This window comes from Stenella coeruleoalba, assembly GCF_951394435.1.
Source record: "Stenella coeruleoalba genome assembly, chromosome: 7".
NCBI classification, from domain to species: Eukaryota; Metazoa; Chordata; class Mammalia; order Artiodactyla; family Delphinidae; genus Stenella; species Stenella coeruleoalba.
In genome coordinates this window covers 86,177,721-86,192,677 of record NC_137153.1, presented here as the reverse complement: position 1 = coordinate 86,192,677, position 14,957 = coordinate 86,177,721, and the positions used below count along the sequence as shown (strand labels likewise).

The window sequence follows — 14,957 nt, the reverse complement described above, 5'->3', positions numbered from 1 at the left end:
ATCTACTGGTTAAATGCAGGACTGTGTAATATCATAGGAGACAGAAATTGTGCCCAAACCAAAGAATAACTCCAAATGGTTAAGAACTAATTCTGGCTATAAACACATGTAAAATGAACCTGTTTGTGTCAGGAGCCAGTTGTATAACTGGGCGTTCTACAGATTAACTTCCATGTAGATTATAATAGTTTTTTTTTTTTTCTGGCCGCACCACACCGCAGGCAGGACCTTAATTCCCCTGACCAGGGATGGAACCCTCATCCCCTGCAGTGGAAGCATGGAGTCTTAACCACTGGACTGCCAGGGAAGTCGTAGATTAGAAAACTTCTAAAGGATAAGTAATATAAATGTGCTAATTTGAAGCTTATATAGTAGTATTAAAACTCATCAGTAACTACAACAATTTAGAATGTAGATCTACAAAATATTTTTGAGAAAGGAATATTTTATCACTGACATTTTTTAGAATTGCTGAAACTTGGTGATAATAAAAAAGGACACTGATTTTTAGTCAGTTTTGTTTTTAAATTCTCTACAGACAATACCCTCTTATTGCCTGGAGGGGCAGGATCTCTCCTGCCATCCCCATCCTTGGCACATTACTGCAATGATTTTAAATTTTTAAAAAACATTGTATGGGCCAGACAAAACAGATCTCTGACCTCTGGTCTAAGGTTTATATTTGGAACTTAAATCCCTCTTCCCACATCAACAGCCTCCCATGTGGTTGGGCTGTTTCTGGGCAGGGCAGGTACTCTGCTGCTCCCTGAAGCAAACAAGTGGAAACACAGGGCTGTTTCCCAGGACAGATCTGGGGCAGAGGTTGCTCTAATTCAGCTAACTTTTTTTTTTTTTTTAAGCCATCTTTAAATTTATTTTCCAAATATGAATCTCAATTAATGTTCATACACTGTCATTTAGCTTCAGGCTTTTTTAACCTAGAAAAAAATTCTCTTTTAAAAAATACATCTATTGAGGTATAACTGACAAACAATAAAGTACAAACAAAGGTGCACAATTTCATGATTGCTGACATATGTATAATGCATGAAAGCACAAGCATCACCAAGGCAATGAAAACATCCATCAGCCCCCACTCATCTTCAATCTAGAACACTGCTCCTGTCCCTCCCCATCTCTGTTTTTCATGATATTGACTTTTAGGAAAGCTTAAGGTCACTTGTCTGGTGGTGTCCCCCATTCTAGATTTGCCTAATTGTTTCTTCATAATTTGATTCCCACTGAACATTTTTGTCCAGGACATCACATGGGCAATGTAGAGTTCCTCCCACTGCATCCCATTAGGGACACAGAACATCACTTTGGGCACCTGGTTCAAGAGGTGTCTGTGAATGTCATGATGAAGGTCCCTTTCCCTGTCATCATCACAAGTGGTCTGTCTCTGGTACCCTGTTCCTTAACAAAGGCTTTGACCACCCGTGAGGATTCTTGTTGGCTCAGTGATGGCATTGTGGGTAGCAGATGGTGGTTCTCTAATTCTGCACAACTACACTTCACAGTTGGCATCTTCTCTAAAGAAGACCTTTCCTTCCCTGACTCCCGCTCCTGTGTTTTTAAAGGCACCCTTGGGTTCATGAATTCTTTTCCTCCATCCAATGTGTGTAACCCAATATCTTCCTTTTTGAGGTCCAAAGTGTGCTGCAATGTGCCAGTAGAGCCCTTCACCCTGCCTCTGCATCCTTCTGGGTCCTAATTAGTTTTCAAGTACATCACTGCTGTCAGATATGAGCTTTCATTCTACTTCTTTCCTGAGAGTGGACCCAGAGCCAAGCATTTCTCCATGACACCCTGACTGTCTTTATTGGTGAAGGACATTGAAAAATCAAGATCTGGGGAAGTAAACCCTTTTCAATGTTTGATGTAAAACATTTGAGGGTGTACATGTTAAGAACTATGAAGGATCTGAATCAGCTAACTTTTGAGCTTGACAGCTCCTAGGGACAGTTTGGATGAAGTGGACCAGGGGGAGGGAATCAAGCTTCCTCTAGCCCCCAAACTATTATACCAATAATAATAACAACGACAAAGGTCATCTTAACACACGCCCCTCGGGTCAGCCTTAGGGTGTAGTGGGACTGTAAGTACCAGGGGGCCCCCTCATCACATTTCACTTCAAAACATGCTCACTGAGGAATACGTTCTCTGTTCTCTGTCATGGGACTCAGAGTTGGAGAGAAAAGGCATACACCCTGTGGCAGAAAGGAATCTCTGTCCTAAGGCCTGGCTTCCTTGTCTTGTCGCTCCCGCCTCATGCCACTTCTGCCCGCCTTGGGGTCTTCATGAGCTCACCTGCCCAGTGGCTCAGTAAACTCAGGCCTGCCTCTTCTCTGGCCGAAGTTGCTACAGGGTACAGGGGAGAGATGGGGGTGGGGGTGGAAGCCCAGAAACTGCTGGGTAGTGCAGGTGCAGGCACAGGGTGGTGTCTTTGTTCTTTCACTCATCCCTCCCCGCCCCCTTCCTCCCCGGAAACCAGTAACTTTGCCACCACCCGTATTGGAGGTGCTGAGCCGTGGGGGGCCAGGCCCAGGGAGGGGTGGGAGTAAAGGGGGCTGCCGCAGCTGTGTTGGGCCATAAATCAGGCTGACCCCTTGGCTCAGGGCAGGATGCCTGCAACTTTGGCTTCTGTACCAGCAGATCTGAGCAGAAGTGACAACTACACGGATCTGCTAGCGCCTGGTGAGCTGGGCGGGACAGGGGCAGGGGGAGGGGTCACGTGGCTCCATGTCCCACCAGCTGGGACCTGGAGGGTTAGGCTGGGCAGTAACACACACACACACGCACCCCCATCCTCTCACAAATACAGGAATCCCCTCCTTGACCAAGGCCTGGGGACTATGGGCCCTCTTAGGGGCTGTGACGCTGTTGCTTCTCATCTCACTGGCTGTGCGCTTATTCCAATGGACTAGTGGCTGGAGCAGGAACCATCCGGGACAGGGACGGTGAGTGGGGGGCAATAGAGATGGGTTGATCGAGCGTTCCCCCTTACCAACAAGCACCCTCTCATCCCCTAAACTCTGTGTTGCAGGCCTGGAGAGTCTGCGGAAGAGGTCCCTCTGTACGGGAACCTGCATTATCTACAGACAGGTAGGAAGCTTTCAGAGGGTAGGGGCACAGTGGCCAGGGTGCAGGGGGAGGAACAAGAAGTGACCAGATTCCTGTTCCCTGTCCTAGGACGACTGTCTCAAGAACCGGGGCCAGACCAACAGAATCCAACACCTGGAGGCCCTGCCAGGGTGAGTCAGTTGTGGCTGAAGAAGAGGGGAGGGAAGGTAGTGGGGGATTTTTCAAGGGTCCAGTGAACTTCTAACAGCCTTGCAACTCCAGGCTGCAGAGGAGGTGATGCGCTATACCAGCCTGCAGCTGCGGCCTCCTCAGGGCCGGATCCCCAGCCCTGGAAGCCCCATCAAGTACTCGGAGGTGGTGCTGGACCCTGAGCCAAAGCCCCAGGCCTCGAGCCCCGAGCCGGAGCTCTACGCCTCAGTGTGTGCCCAGACCCGCAGAGCCCGGGCTTCCTTTCCAGACCAGGCCTACGCCAACAGCCAGCCTGCACCCAGCTGAGACAGAGGGCCTGGCACAGTGGGGCATACAACTCCCCCGCCTCCTCTGTTGCCAGGGTTACTGCTACCCTGTCTGGGGCATGACTGTTTCCCAACCACCCCCTAAAGACAGGCAGCCATTGCTTAGTCACAGGAGTTATGCTCCCCGAACTTCCTATCTGAGCTGTGAGGGAGACATCTCAGAGGAATGGCAGGCCCCCCGTTTCTTGAGGGTGGAGGAAGCAAAGGCAGTGGCCCCCTCTCCACCGTTTTTTTCCCTCTATCTATTCCTCTCAACCCCCAAACTCCCAGGTCCTCACTCCTTCCGGAGCTTAACCCGATCCTCCCCACTCTGGCTGCCTCTTAGTCTACCCCTGACACCACAGTGTCTCCTCAGACACAAGAAGTGGGGGGGGGGGGTAAGAGTCTGAGAGGACACAGATGGGCATCCTCCTCAGGAGCCCACAAGCTGGAGGGGTCCTGGAGCTCAGTGACCTGAGAAACCCAAGCCTGGTCTCTGACTTGAGAACCCTGGCAGAATACCAGTCTCCATCCTGCCATCTCTGTTATGTGCCCAAGTTTTTAAATAAAACTTCTGAAAAAGTGTTTAGATTTCACCTAGAAACCCACACACCTGCAACAGGCCCCACATGGTGGGGCGGTGACCTCTGCTCTCTGCACAGAGCACTTCTGGGAGCGTCTACCTGGGAAAGAGGGGCCAAGAAGGGCCGCAGCATCAGTGATGCAGGGGTGGGTGCTACGGGTGGAGGCCGGAGCCCAGCTGCTGCGGGAACGTCCCCAGGATTTGCACACAGAGCCTCCCCACTCCCATCACCTGCGGTCTGCAAGTTTCCCACCCTCTGACCTACTTTCCCCAGGGCCATCATACACAGCCTGAGGGCTGGGCCATTTTCCCCTACAGCCTCTGTAGATCTCTTGACAGACCCTACTGAGGTTTGAGCAGAAAAAAAGGGGAAGCTGAGGCTTTTACTTCCAAACTTCTCTCCTTCCTACTTAGAGTCCCAGAGAAAAATCACAGAGAAGGGAACCTTGAGCCTGAGACCAGCATGGTGGTCCCAATGAGAAGGGCGACACGCCTCTCCACGCACACACAATAACCCAAATGCCCCAGGGTTCCTGGACCTCTGAGGACCCCCAACCTGGGCCTCCCCAGAAGAGGCCCCGGTCGCGGTTAACAGCTGGGGCTGTGTGGGAGGGAAGATGACTTTGGGGGTGGGCACCGGATGCGGGGAACCGCGGGCAGCGGGATGTGGGGTTCTGAGGGCTGCTGCGCTACAGACGGCTCAACGTGTCCGCGGCCTGGGAGACGTGACGCCCTGACCTTGGAAGAAGCAAGGGGTCCCGCCAACCTCCTGGGACGAGCCGGGAGCCGCAGCCGAGGTCTTAAACGCCGCCAAGTTAGGAAGCCGACCTCCGCTCCCCGATCTCCCTCTCCCCGCGGGCTTCCGCGGCGCCCGAACCAAGCCCCGAGCGCCCCCGCCTGGTGCGACGCGGCCTCGTCACCACCTCTGCGCAGGCATAATGCTGCCCTGCCCACAGCATGCTGGGAGATGTAGTCCAGACCGTGCGGGGCTGACCCCGAAAGTCTCCCGGGGCTTCTCGAAGCACTGGCCGTGTAGCTCTCAGAGCTGCCGCCTCCCCCGTTCGCGGAACCTAGCGGACTCACTCTGTCTGAAGCTGGGTGCTATTTGAACTTTGTTCTCCTTCCAGTTCTCGAGGCCTGGACCCTCTGCCTTCCCCCTCCTACAACCCTTGAGTTTTTCTTACCGTCTTATCTCGCCTATCACCGAGGCTCGTGCCCTAGCCTAGGCCCTCAGGACTGAACGCCAGGACTGTGGCAACTTACTAATTGGTCCCTGAGTCTAGGAAATAAGTCGGGGCAGCCAGATCCGCCTCAGACACCCTTGCCACATCTCGCTAGCTGATCAACTCGTCTCACGAAATACCTGGTAGTTCTCGCCCCTTCCACAGCTCCAGGTGCTTTCCCTAGCAGCCTACCTTCCCTCACTGGTGTCTGTTTCCAGCCAGAAGGAGAGCCCTGTCCTCGGCAAATTCCCAGGGGCGAATCCTTAGGGGAAGCCACCAGGGCCCGCGGGGGTGGGGGTGTGGCCCCGCGTTCCCCCTCTTCCTGAGATTCCGGCTGGGAGAACAGGGTTACGCTCAAGGCTCAAGATGCAAAGAGTCAAGGTCTTTGGGTCGTCAAAGGCTCAATGATAGGAAGTTCTTAAGGAATTACTTATAGGTGGGGAAGGGCCTCGAAGGCCCTTCAGTCAAGGCCCCTCCAACGTTGACCTTGCTCTGCACTGTCAAGATAACTCTAAACTTACAAGCTGGTTTTGTCTACAAAGGAGGGAAACAAAGCTGGGACACGGAGAGAGACCAAGTCTTAATGACTTCATTTGAAACCTTGAATCCAGCCATGCCCAGAGCTAGACCCGCCTACTGAACTTTTTGGTTATGTAAGCTAATACAGTCCCTTTTTTGCTTAAGTCAGACTAAGTTAGATTTTCTAACTCTTCCAACCACGAGTTCTGACTAATTCTGTGGGGAAAGACCAGCTGACCAAGGCCAGCTGAAGATGCTAAACCTCATTGCTCAACTCCTCCACCAGCCACCCTCCTCTGATTTAATACTTGAATGTGCTATCATGCCATTTGACCCTAAGAGATTTCTGCATACTATGTGAGTTAACCTAGCCTCTTGCCAAGCTTTTACATTTCTATAGAATTGTATAGCTGGAAGGAGGCTGACAGATCTGACCCAAACTTTTACCCACTGCAGGAACCACACTGTGAGCTTCTTCTTAAACACTCCCAGAGATTCGGAGCTCACTACCTTACCAAATGCTGCTTTCCTATCTTTTTTATTGAGACTTTTTTTTTTTTGGCGGGGGGAGTAATATCTGCTTGCATGTTACTTTTCACCAATTCTGCCTCCTAAGCTACAGGCATAAAATCAGTCTTCTTCCTCCTGTACATGGCAGCCCTGGAAGAATTGGAAGCCAGCCTTGCTGGATGGCCTAAGCCTTTTTTCCCCCCTTCTTCCCTGGAAGAGCTTTCTAAGGTTCCTTTTACAGTTCTTTTATAGACCATATTTGCAGCCTACTCATCCTTCCCATTGTTTCACTTGACTAGAATCTCTCTTAAAGTGTGGTGCTAAGAAGGGAATATAATACTGGCAGCAACAGTGGGGAGCCATCTCTTTATTGGGCACTAAATCTACAGGGACTTTGTTGATAAGGAATACACTCATTTAGCCTAGCTTAAGTAAAGGGGTGTTTATTGTAAGGAAACCTGGGGTAATTAAGAGACTGGATGGAATGGGAATCCCAGAACAGTGGCTATGATCTGACTGGGCCTGTGCAGACTGTTATTGGATCTCAGATCTTGGCATCACTGGGGACCTTGGGACAGGAGGATGTGGGTCTTCACACTCCTGCTCCTCCAGTCCTGTGACTCAGATTCTCCGTCTCTGCCTCTTTTATTTATTTCCCAATTTCTTCCCACTTTGCTAATTTGCATCAGCATCCCTTAATGTATATTCTCTACTTCATGCTTCTGTTTCCTCACAACAGCTTTGTATGTCCTCCTCTGTCTCATAACCTCAGTTAAATGTTTATAGGAATAGTGTGAGCACATGATAAAAAAAATCAAATACATCTGAAGGGTATACAACAGTGGTTCTCAACCAGAAGTGACTGTACCCTCCAAGGTTTATTTGGCAATATCCGGAGACATTTTTGGCTGTCACAATTGGAGAGGGAGTGCTATTGGTCTATAGTGGGTAGAGGCCAGGGATGCCACTAAACACACAGATCAGCCAATCTCAACAAAGAATTTCTGGCCGCAAAAGTTAAAAATGCCAAAGTTGAGAAATCCTAGAAGAGGGGGAAAAAGCAAAGTAAAAGGTTATAGTTCCCAGAGGCACCTACTATTAATGGCTTCTGTTTTTAAGTCTTTTCGTGAATATCACTATATCTGTCAATAATACCTAGACTACCCAGAGCGAGGGGATTCTGGGCATGTGGCCACCCTACAGAAGCTTCCACACCCCCCAACAGCTCCCAGCTATAGGTGATGAACTTTTTTTAAAAAAGTTAATTAATTTATTTTTGGCTGCGTTGGGTCTTCATTGCTGCACGCGGGCTTTCTCTAGTTGAGGCAGTGGGGACTACTCTTCGTCGCGGTGCGTGGACTTTTCGTTGCAGTGACTTCTCTTGTTGGGGAGCACGGGCTCTAGAGCACAGGCTCAGTAGTTGTGGCGCTCGGGCATAGTTGCCCCGCGGCATGTGGGATCTTCCCTGACCAGGGCTCAGAACCCATGTCCCCTGCATTGGCAGGCGGATTCTTAACCACTGCACCACCAGGGAAATCCCTAGGTGATGAGCTTTACGTGGGCTCTGCTGAACTCCTGGCTGAGAGAATTCCCTGCAGACAAGTTTCTGGAGAACAGTCTCAGAGCTAAGAGCAAAGACCTTCAGGAAGGCAGCAAGTCCCAGAAACAGCCTGCTTCCCAGGAACAATGAATGGCTTTACTGAGTTTCCCTGACTCTCCAAAAAACTCATGGTGGATTGACTTTCTCAGCCCTTGAGGCTGGGAGAATGCAAACAAACCAGAGGGCAGAGAGACCAGCTGGAGGAAACAGATGAACCTCTGACTGAAAAAATGAGAGCCTGGAGGAGGTATGTGTGAAGCTCAAACACAAAGGATTTCCCTGAACATGAAAATGTGATATCAGAACTAAAAATGTCCATAGATAAATCAAAGGAGAGGATAGTCACTGATAAAACTCAAAAACAGATCTAGAAAATCAAATAGATGAAATATCTCAAAGCATGGAACAAAAATATGCAGATGCAAATCATGTGGTGAAAGATGGAAATTGGAACAGACCCAGGAGACTTAACTGCAAATTCTATGAGTTCCTGGAGAAAAAGGAACAGGAGAGGAGTGGTCATAGTTAAATAATAGATGAAATTTCCCTGAGCTGAAGAAAGACTCAAGTTACAGACTGGATTGGTAGGAAAAGACACACACTTATGAAGGCAGTCGAAAGGCACAAACTTCCAGTTATAAGATAAATACTAGGGATGTCATGTACAGCATGATAACTGTAACTAACACTGCTGCACGTTATATATGAAAGTTGCGAAGAGAGTAATCCTGAGTTCCTAGTACAGGAAAAACATGTTTTTCTATTTCTTTAATTTTATATCCGTATGAGATGATGAATGTTCACTAAACTTATTGTAATAATCATTTCATGATGTATGTTAATCAAATCTTGATGCTGTACACCTTAAACTTATGAGTGCTGTATGTCAATTATATCTCAATAAAACTAGAAGAAAAAAACTACACACTTAGCCACATACAGGTTAAAATTCCTAAGCTCTAAGGATATGAGAAATCTTACACATATGCAGGGAAAATGAAAGTTCTTTCTTCTTATCTGCTACCGTGGAAGTTAAAAGACAGCAGAACTGAATTTGAGTTAATGAGAGAAAAGGCCTGCGACCCAGAACCAGCCAAGAAAGAAAGAAAGATATTTGAAGATTTGCAATAATCACTCAGTAGCTCATCTGAGAAATACTTTTAAGAGAAGACTCTAATGAAACAACAAATGAATCAGAACAGACTTCAAGATAGGGGAAGATGAAGAGAAGAGGAAAGAAAGCAGTGGGGAGCAACGAACCATGATCTATGTATTTATATCTATATCTCTATGTATTTATAACGTGTAATAAAAATGCTAAATAAGGACGCTTGGAACAGATGGAACACACTGTGAGGGAAATTCTAATAATGACTAAATTATCTCAATAAAACTCTGGAATCAGGTAGTGGAGATAAGGGGAAGGTAAGTGTTCTAGCACTTAAGTGGCGAGGGGTTGGGAGGATGAAAGAGAGAGGGAGGGGTAGTGAAAATCATCTAAAGACCATATCTTATTCGGGTGTAGAGGAAGTAGAAGATAAATCGAGTAGGATGGAAATAGCTGTTCTGGGTTCACACACTAGGAGAGTCATGTGTGCCTATATAGAGAGCAGGGCAAAGGATAGTAACTATTAGTAGAATGATGAACTCCAAATAACAAGGGGGGAAATGGGACGAACGGCCATTCATTCAAACCAGCAAAGGTAAAGAAAAGAAGAATTCACAACAATGTTAAATTTAAAAACAAGAAAGATGGAAATAAATCAAATACATCACTCATTACAGTAAACACAATCCAGCAAAGGTAAAGAAAAGAAGAGTTCACAACAATGTTAAGAAATTTAAAAACAAGTAAGATGGAAATAACAAATCAAATACATCACTCATTACAGTAAACATGAGTGGACTGAATTCTTCCATTAAAAGTCTGTCAGACTTGGTTATAAATCAAATTCTGGTCCATATTATTTAAAAGAAACACACTTAAAGTGATGAAGAAACTTTCAAAATAAAGATGTGGGAAAGGGATACTAGGCAGATAAACAGAAAACCGCGGTAATGCTGATATCCAACAAAGGGAATTTAAGTTTCAGGCTGAAACTGGTGTGAGGACTGCTTAGAAAGCGGTAGGAGAGAACTTTTGGGGTGCTGGGAATCTTCTGTATCTTGACTGTGGTGGTGGTTACATGACCAAATACATTTAGCAAAACTCATAGGATTGTAATTTAAAATTGATAAAATTTAATGTATGTAAAAAACTTTAATATATATATAAATTGCAATACAGTAAAGCTGGTTTTAAAAAGTGACAAAATTACTGTGTTCGCAAAATTTAAATGCTGAATGAAAAATAGTGTAATACCAGAAACCATCTCAATTACCCTGTATCATATAATATATTATATCCCTGAAATACCATAAAGATAGCAAGCTTTTAAAAAGAGAGGTAAAATAAAGGGAATAGTTATTTCAAAAAATTAGAAAAATAGCAAGGAAAGAAACCAAAAGTAATCAGGAAATAACAAAAGCTGACATGAATGAATGGAAACAAACAAAAATACTAAGAAGCACAAATTTTTTAAAAGTTCTTTAAAAGTGCTAATAAAATAGAAAAACTTCTTGCAAGCCCAAGCGAGGAGAAAAAAAGAGAGAGTAAAAATAGAAAACATTAGTTATGAGAAAGAAAACATTATTACAGTTAGAAGAGAGAATTAAAGAATTATTAAAAAGTGCAACTTAAAATTACTCAGCAAACAATTTGAAAATTTAGAGGAAATGGATACATTTCAGGAAAAATATAAATTACCAAAATTGACCCAAAGAAAGAGGAAAGGTTGAATGGTTCAACTGATCTTAGAAAAAACTAGAATAGAAAGGTAATTAGGGATCTACTTTTGGAAAAGACTGCGTTCAGTTGGTGCCACAGCTGAGCTTTATCTAACATTCAATGAGGGTAATTTCCATGCCATTTAAACTTGTCATAGAAAAAGAAGAAAAGCTCCTATATTTAATACATAGAGCCAACATAATAACTTAATACTGTTCCTAATAAAAACTCTAAGTAAAAAAGAATACTGCTTAAATATATCAGACTTTTTACTAAATAGCAAGTACTGTTCTTAATAGTGAAACACTAAAATCACTTTATTAAAATAAAAATGTAGACAGAAATGTAGCCTGTTATTATCCTCATTGTTTAACGTATCTTGAAAGTTTTATCAAATGCAGTAAGACAAAGGAATGAATTGTTATGATTATCTGAGAAATTATAAAGCTTTTTTTTTTTGCTGATATGATTATATTATCAAAAAATTCCAGACTAGTAAAAAAAAAACTAGTAAAAAGGCAATACAATTTGGAAAGTTGACTGGATACAAGATAAATATAATGAAAACAAATTGCTTTTTTCCTATTCTAGCAATAAGCATCTTTTCAAATTGAAAATGGGGAAATATTCAATTCAGTTATAAAATTATAAAATTCTTGGATAATAACAATTATAGTCACCATAATGCCATGCACTCTTCTAAGCAATCCTCACAACACCCTCTTGAGATCAATTACTATTATCATTCTTATTTTACAGAAAAGAACACTGAGGAACAGAGAGATTAATTGATTTACCCCAGATCACTGGCTGGTAACATGTTAAGTGTTCAGATTTGAATCCTGGCAGCTGGCACTGAGACTACCCTTGTAACCACTATGATACAGTATGTAAATTTTTTAAAAATTGAGATATAATTGACATATAACATCATATTAGTTTCAGGTGTACAATATGACTCGATATTTGTATATATTGAGAAATGATTACCACAGTACCTCTAGTTAACATCCATCACTGCATATAGTTACATTTTTTTTTGCTTGTGATGAGAACCTTTAAGATCTACTCTGTTAATAAGAACCTCTGTATAACACAGGGACCTCTACTCAATACTATGTAATGACCTATATGGGAATAGAACCTAAAAAAAAGTGTATATATGTATATGCATAACTGATTCACTTTGCTGTACAGCAGAAACTATTGTAAATCAACTGTACTCCAATAAAAATTAATTAAAAAAAACTACTCTCTTAGTAACTTGTTTTTTAATAAATTTATTTATTTATTTTTGGCTGCATTGGGTCTTCGTTGCTCGGGCTTTCGCTAGTTGCAGTGAGAGGGGGCTACTCTTCGTTGCAGTGCACGGGCTTCTCATTGTGGTGGCTTTTCTTGTTGCGGAGCATGGGCTCTAGGCGCGTGGGCTTCAGTAGTTGTGGCGCACGGGCTTAGTTGCTCCGTGGCATGTGGGATCTTACCCGACCAGGGCTTGAACCCCTGTCCTTTGCATTGGCAGGCGGATTATTAAGCACTGTGCCATCAGGGAAGTCTGTAACTTTTAAATATACAATACAATATTATTAACTATAGTCACCATGCTGTACATTACATTCCCAGGACATTTTTTTTTTATGACTGGAATTTTTATAGTATGTAAATTTAGTCAAGAATTCACTTCATATGTACTCATATGAAGAAAGTTATACAATATAATTAAAAGATACAAAGCAAAAGTAGGACAAACAAGAGAGCTTCCCAGGTGGCGCAGTGGTTGAGAGTCCGCCTGCCGATGCAGGGGACACGGGTTCGTGCCCCAGTCCTGAAAGATGGCACATGCCGCGGAGCGGCTTGGGCCCGTGAGCCATGGCCGCTGAGCCTGTGCGTCCGGAGCCTGTGCTCCGCAACGGGAGAGGCCACAACAGTGAGAGGCCCGCGTACCGCAAAAAAAAAAAAAAAAAAAAAAAAAGACTTCATATGTACTCATATTAAGAAAGTTATATAATATAATTAAAAGATACAAAGCAAAAGTGGGACAAACAGAAAATGCAACCATCTCTTTGGCGGTGAAAGTGCTGAATCCTAACCACTAGATCACCGGGGAACTCCCTCAACCCTCCCTCTTCCCTTCCCTTGGAAGGGAAGATAAAATATCAGAAAAAAATGTCAATGCTTCCAAAATTAAAGTATACCATTAAGATAGTTCCAATTTGTATCTCAAAGAAGAGTCAAGGACAAATATTTTAAAAGAAAAAGAGAAATTTGCCTTACCAAACATCAGAACATGCTCTAAGACCACTTAAATCAATAAGTAAAAGGGAATCAATAGGTAAACAGGAATCCCAAACTAGGTGTTTGTGTATAAGGGAACATGGCAATTCAATTCATTGGAGAAAGGATGATATAATAAGAAATGGTCCTGGAACAGGAGGCCGTCCTTACTGAGAGAGGAAGCTGGGCTGGGACTGTGTACCAGCTGGGCTTTTGTTCCAGAGCAGTGGCACCTGGTCAGGGAGGGCACAGCTTCTCTTGCAGGACACTCACAGCATCACAGCTGGAGGTAGTGAGAGACTGACTGGGCTTCCAGGCTGTCTTCATGGGTCTGGCTTATCCCTGCCCTCCCACTTTCCATTCGCCTTGCCTCCCCAGCTGCCTGCCCTGCAGACTCCAAACTCCAGCATCAGAAGCAAAGATAATGACCTTTCACAGACCGTTTAACTAGTTCTTATAAGTGCATTAATTGGGTAAGGGCAATTTCCTGTAACAAATCTCTGAATTGAAAAAAAATTATGTGCATGTACGTATATGTGTACACATACCCTAATGGTCTACTTCTCTGCGCCATTTTTTATTGAGATATAATAACATTGTGTAAGTGTAAGGTGTACAATGTGTTGATGTGATACATTTATATGCTGCATTATGCTTACCACCATGGTTAGCTAACACCGCTATCATGTCACATAATTGTCATTTCTTTTATGTGGTGAGAACAGTTTGAGCCTTGACTGGCATACTAGATGAAGGACATGTAAGTATTCATTGTATTATTCTTCCAAGTTTCCTCTAGGCTTCGAATTTTCAAAATAAAATTCTGGGGGGAGAAAAAGAATACAAATGATCTAACATCAAAAGAAGAGCAAATCCAACTGGTTAACAAACATGAAAGTATGTTCAAATTCACTAGGAGTCAGGGACATGCAATTTAAAGTAATAAGGAGGTACCACTTTACGTCCATGGTGGAAAACTGGGGCTCAAAGCCATTGGGAAACGCTGAGAGCCAGTGTAGACCATGTGCCCTCAGTTAGCCCCCCAGGGTGAGGTTGCTAGGGGGTACACCAGTTCCCACCAGTCATCGGTTGAGCTGCTCTGGTGCGAGGTACTGATTTCCAGCACTTTCTCACTGCCTGCCAAAGAAAAGCTGCAAAGATGCTGGCAGTTGGAAGCCAGGCTGAAGCACACCAAGTGGAAAGACCAGGGGGTCAGGGATGGCTGAGGCTCTGTGTGCTTCTGCCTGCATCACTCAGATCCACTCATGCCCCTCCTTAGGTCATGCTGTCACTGCTTCTCCAAGGTCACAATTTCTTAAAAGTGGAGGAGGAAAGAGAGGAAGAAAACCTTACACTAGGAGGGTTAGTGGGATAAGCTACACTACTGTAGCTGGTGCTAAGGCTGCAGCGGAGATTCTTCCTTCTCTCCATCCATTCTAGACTCCCCCTCGCTCTCAAGCAGCACTTGATGCTGGTCTAGATGGCTTGTCTGGTGGGTAACCCAGACCTTCATTTCCAAGGGGTCGGAGCTCCGACAACTGTGTCCTTTTCAGGCTGGGGTGGTCACCGTTGCCCATATGTGGATAACGTATCACTGGGCACGAAGCACCAAGGGGTGCCCACGACTCTCCTGCGTGCAGGCCCGCTCCCCCTGCTCGCGATAGGTAGCAGCAACCCCATCTCCCCGTGATCGTCAGGCTGGCTTACCTGCCGGGATAATCCCCCTGCCCCAAGTGTGTGAGAGGGTCGGAGCCAGGCACAACTGCTAAGCGTGGGAGGCTCCGGGCACCACATGGACTCTCTCTCTGCATCCTTTCGCTTCTGCTCCCACTGCTACCTGAGTGCT

At 45.0% G+C, this 14,957-nt stretch overlaps 1 protein-coding gene across 1 annotated transcript; it reads left to right on the top strand.

Annotated features, from left to right (window-relative positions):
- The first annotated feature begins 2,508 nt into the window (after nt 1–2,508).
- SIT1 (signaling threshold regulating transmembrane adaptor 1) lies at nt 2,509–4,579 on the top strand. Its single transcript, XM_079925464.1, has 5 exons — nt 2,509–2,697; nt 2,825–2,960; nt 3,047–3,105; nt 3,193–3,254; nt 3,346–4,579. The coding sequence occupies exons 1-5, from the start codon at nt 2,625–2,627 to the stop codon at nt 3,577–3,579; spliced, it is 564 nt and encodes a 187-aa protein (XP_079781590.1). The 5' UTR covers nt 2,509–2,624; the 3' UTR covers nt 3,580–4,579.
- The last annotated feature ends 10,378 nt before the right edge of the window (nt 4,580–14,957 follow it).